Genomic DNA, 4,835 nt, shown 5'->3' with positions numbered 1-4,835 from the left:
GTGTTATTTGCCCCCACTTGACAATTGCAATACAAATAACGTGAAGTACGCTATTGTGTGCGTGTTAACGTGTCTTGTCGTTACGCTTTGTCTTTGCACGCAACAAACAAACTGCCTCATTCAATGTCCAATTTTGTAGTATGAGAATTTTACGTCTCAATTTAAATTGCTTATGGTAATTGTATAGCTTATGTACTATAGAATTCTAATTTGGTAATTTAAAAGTGCAGTAAATAACATTTTATAACCAGTTAGAATACATCATGAGTAGTATAAAATTAATTTAATATCATTGTCAGTATTTGGGTAAATTTAACAAATGGTTATATAAGTATGATTTTTTTCCACCAATATCATATAACTATGTTTTCACCAAAATTTTAAATCATGAGCTAACGTTTTTATAATTTTTTAATTTATTCAAAAAGAATTTTTATACCCTGGTATATAAGGTTCATAAATTGTGAGAGAAATTAAAAGATGGCCATTTACTATAGACATTCGGCTAAAATTTCTGGAAAATACAACACCAAAATGATTGACCCACGCACAACCTGTCCGCTACCATATCATTCTCATATTAAATCTTCTTTGTCTCTCTCCTGTCTCTATTAAAGGAGGGGACAAACAAACATAACAGAGTATTCTCATATTATCCACACAATTAAGAGATCTAGAAAAGCTTACTTCTATCTCTCATCTGTATTTAGCTTCTTGGATTTCTAACATCTAACCCAAGAGAATAGCCACTCTTTTCAAGTTTTTAAGAGTGAATGATATATAAATTATACGCGTCAATTTTTCCCTCTCTCTATAACGGCCTAATTCTATTCCTATATATATTGCTGTCATCTCTTGCGTACCACTTTTTTGTTTCAGAAAAGTTTCTTCGTAAGTTGAAGAAAACATTTGTCCTTTTTTTTTTGTTGGATATGCAAATCAAGAAGTCTTTCTCAATGTCCTCTCGCACAGGAAGAGATTTGCAGAGATACAATCATGGTTGTCGTCAAGTTGTTGGGTGTGTATTCTTTTCTTTATTCCTTCCTAAAATTTGTATTTCAAAGAATGTTTTCGAGGGCAAATATGAGGTAGACTTTGAGTGTCAAACGAGTTTTCTTTAATTGTGATATTTTCATATACCTTTTAGATATTTTTAATTTGTTAATTATTGTAACTTACGGTACTTTTTACATAGTTTTAAATATATAAAATTTATTTCAAAAAATTCACGGTCAAAATGAAGAAGTTTGACTCTAAAAATGCGAGTTGGGTAGTACTTGTTTATGAGAAGTTGTTGATGTGACTTTTCTCTCATTTTACCTTAATGGTGCAGATGCATTCCGTACAGATGCAAGAAAACGGACCAACCATCTTGTGTTCAGGGTACCCCAGTTGATGATTTGGAATTTTTATTAATCAGCTCGCAGAAGAATCCAAGAATGATGTTCCCTAAGGTATAATATCTTTAGACCATTAATTCAATCAAATTATCTATAATTTTAGCTCCCAATTGAAATATGGAAAATCTTTCTAATGCATTATGTATATCAATTGACATTTTTGGCTTTGCAATTAAAATGTAGGGTGGTTGGGAAATTGATGAATCATTAGAAGAGGCAGCTTCACGAGAGACATTTGAAGAAGCTGGAGTAGTTGGTGAGGTTGAGGTTCAGGTTCGTTTCTGCATGCGAAGATAAATAGTGTATTAACTTTGATGATTCATCTTTTTTTCTCCTTTGTTTGGAATTGAGGTATAAATGTTATTTTCGCACTTAAACCTTAATTTTGCTCATTATTAATTAACTATATATTTAGAAAAATGACACTATATAACCGCTATCAATAATAAGCGAAAAATATATTTTTTTTTGTATATGTATACATTTTATATGTCACGTACAAAATTTATATAAATTTTATACATTTTTCCGACTATCGAATATAAATAATTTTTTATGCGAGCTAAAAGTGATAATATTTCGGTGGTCAATTTGCAGGAATACTTAGGTACATGGAGTTTCAAAAGCAAAAGCCAAGGTACATTTCATGAGGGGCACATGTTTCCTTTGCGTGTCACTGAGGAACTAGATGATTGGCCTGAGAAAACCGTCCGTCGACGTTTATGGGTATGTTTTCAATCTGCAATAGGAACTATTCTAATCTTGAATTACCCGTGCATAAAACATCCCGCATTCACACAGAGTATTTGGGGAAAGACGGCACCCCAAGGGATGTGACGTAGACAGGCTACCCTAATGCAAGAATTAGTGGCTGATTTCACGGCTCGAACCTGTGACCTATATCACACGGAGGCAACTTTACTGTTGCTCCAAGCCTCCCGTTCGAATCACTTGGATCTTAATGAAAAATGTATCCTCATGACGTTGAATTTGATTCAATTATGCAGGTGAATTTTAGTGAAGCAAGGGAAGTATGTTGGCATCCGTGGATGAAAGAAGCATTAGATGTCTTTGCTTCTAAGCTTTCGAAGAGAAAAGAAGGGCCTCAGATATTCCATTTATTGTCAGATGAAGGTACTGTTGTGTGCTGTAGCTAAGCCAACCAAGAAGCAAGCAAGCATTCTTCAATGAAGAGCCAAGCATTAGGGGCCGCAGCCAAGCAAATTACTACTCTGTGTTCAGAGCAGAACCGAGAATGAACACCAAAGCCAAGTGTTAGAACAAGCTATTGGGTCCGGTCCACCCATAAGGGATGTTAATTGGCCCGTTAGCTCATTAGCTAGTCCTCCTCCTAAAACCCTAATTATGTCATATATATATATATATATATATATATATATATATACACACACCATTATAGGTGATGGAAAAGATGACGCTTTTCCATTCTAGATGATGACGGCTAGGGTTTATGAAGAAAACACTTTGCATCTCTGAGGAGATTCTAGGTTGTGGAAACCAAGGAATTTTTCACTTTGTATAATTCCTAACGGCCAGTTATTCAAGCCATGGTTGAAATAGACAATCTGCTTCCGCGAGGAGAAACCCGTAAATCTCCTAACTATAAATCCTCCACCAAGAGACAAGGTTCAATGAAGATAAAAAAACAATCATTAATGTTGCACCAAAGTTAGCAACAAAAAAAAGGACAAAACCTCTTGGAATCAGTTTTGTACCTTGAAGTCCTTGTATGGCAACTTGATACTACTATTTTTCTTAAAGAAGCAGGCAATGAAGAATCCGCAATAGCATCTGAAAGTCCACAAACAGATTAAAAGAGAAGGAACCTTCGGCATTATATCCCAAAGTCTACAACAAAATGAAGAGATTGACAATCTTTGGTTGCAAATTGCAACGACACAAGTGCTTATTCTTTAGGAGGTTAATTAAGAGTTAAAATTATTGTTTATGTACTACTTTTTCTGACTTAATGATTTAATTCATCAAGATTCATTCATTCTTTCAATTCTTGTCATATTTCATTTCATTATTCAAGCAAATGTTTCTGTCCGGTGACTCTTCAGTGTATATCTTATTTCCAAAATAAGTAAACTCAAATTTTTCCACCACCCTTGAACTTAAAAAGTTGTTTAGAATATTATGATATTCTTAATGATTAATTGTAACGAATCGGCCTGTCGTTTTGAGAGTATTAGCCCTGATCCCTTATTTACTGCTTCCTCTATTTCATTTTATGCTTATGTGACTTGCGGGAGGATTTGTTTTTGGTTTTGGAGTGAAATGGGACACTTAGTCCCTAAAAAGGAAGCTTAAGTTCTAGAATTTTGACCGTAGTTGGAATTGTGTGAAGACGACTTCGGAATGGAGTTTCGTCGGTTCCGTTAGCTCCGTTAGGTGATTTTGAACTTAGGAACTTTTACGGATTGTAATTTGGAAGTCCGTAGTTGAATTAGGCTTGAAATGACAAAAGTTGGATTTTTGGGAAGTTTGACCGGGAGTGGACTTTTTGATATCGGGGTCGGATTCCAATTTCGAAAGTTGGTAGGTCCGCTATATGAAATGCGACTTGTGTGCAAAATTTGGTCAATCGGACGTATTTTGATAGATTTCGGCATCAGTTATAGAAGTTTGAAGTTTCAAAGTTCATTAAGCTTGAATTGGGGTGTGATTCGTGTTTTTAGCATTGTGTGATATGATTTGAAGGCTCTACTAAGTTCGTATGATATTTTAGGACTGATGGGTATAATTGGTTGAGGTCCTAGGGGCCTCGGGTGTGAATTGGATCATGTTCGGATCATTTTAGGACTTGTTGGAATTGTAGAAAAATCACTAATGTTCTGTTGTTGGTTTCCTTCATCGCGTTCGCGAGAGAGGTCCCGCGCTCACGAAGGGTATCTGGGAGGCTAGCGGAGTTTGTTCTTCGCGTTCGCGAAGTTGGCCACGCATTCTCGAAGGTGAAGGAAATTGTTCTATGCGTTCACGTATGAGGGGCCGCGTTCGCGAAAAGGAAAGGCAGCTAGGGTGGACTCCTGAGTTTGGCCTATGCGTTCGCGCATAGGGCTTCGCGATCGTGAAGCTAGAGGATCGTTTGGACCCCGTTCGCGTAAGAGGGAACTTTGGTCAGTAGCTTTTTGTGTTTCGCGGACGCGATGCAATTTCCGCGTTCACGAAGAAGAAATATCTAGGCAGAACTTTAAAATTTCAAAACGAGGGGTTTTCTCCCATTTTCATTGTTGGACCTTGAGAGCTCGGATTGATGCGAAATTTGAGGGATTTTCAGAGAAAATATTTGGATAAGGATTCTACACTTGCTTTTGATTAATATCCACTAATCCCTCGTTAATTTCATCATTAATTAAGGTTTTGGATTGAGAAATTTGGGGGAAAAGTTGGAAAGTTCTTATACCGGATTTT

The 4,835-nt window shown here is 36.1% G+C and overlaps 1 protein-coding gene across 1 annotated transcript; it reads left to right on the top strand.

Moving 5' to 3' along the window:
• The first annotated feature begins 648 nt into the window (after nucleotides 1-648).
• Nucleotides 649-3,426, top strand: LOC104211399 (nudix hydrolase 18, mitochondrial-like). The gene is made up of 5 exons (XM_009760447.2): nucleotides 649-1,018; nucleotides 1,334-1,454; nucleotides 1,584-1,673; nucleotides 1,998-2,126; nucleotides 2,408-3,426. Exons 1-5 carry the CDS (start codon nucleotides 774-776, stop codon nucleotides 2,555-2,557), a joined length of 735 nt encoding a protein of 244 aa, XP_009758749.1. The 5' UTR covers nucleotides 649-773; the 3' UTR covers nucleotides 2,558-3,426.
• Nucleotides 3,427-4,835: the final 1,409 nt, after the last annotated feature.

The sequence above is a fragment of the Nicotiana sylvestris genome, chromosome 10 (genome assembly GCF_000393655.2).
Source record: "Nicotiana sylvestris chromosome 10, ASM39365v2, whole genome shotgun sequence".
In the NCBI taxonomy this organism is placed as follows: domain Eukaryota; kingdom Viridiplantae; phylum Streptophyta; class Magnoliopsida; order Solanales; family Solanaceae; genus Nicotiana; species Nicotiana sylvestris.
The sequence above is the reverse complement of the archived record's forward strand: the minus strand, read 5'-3'. Positions and strand labels throughout refer to the sequence as shown.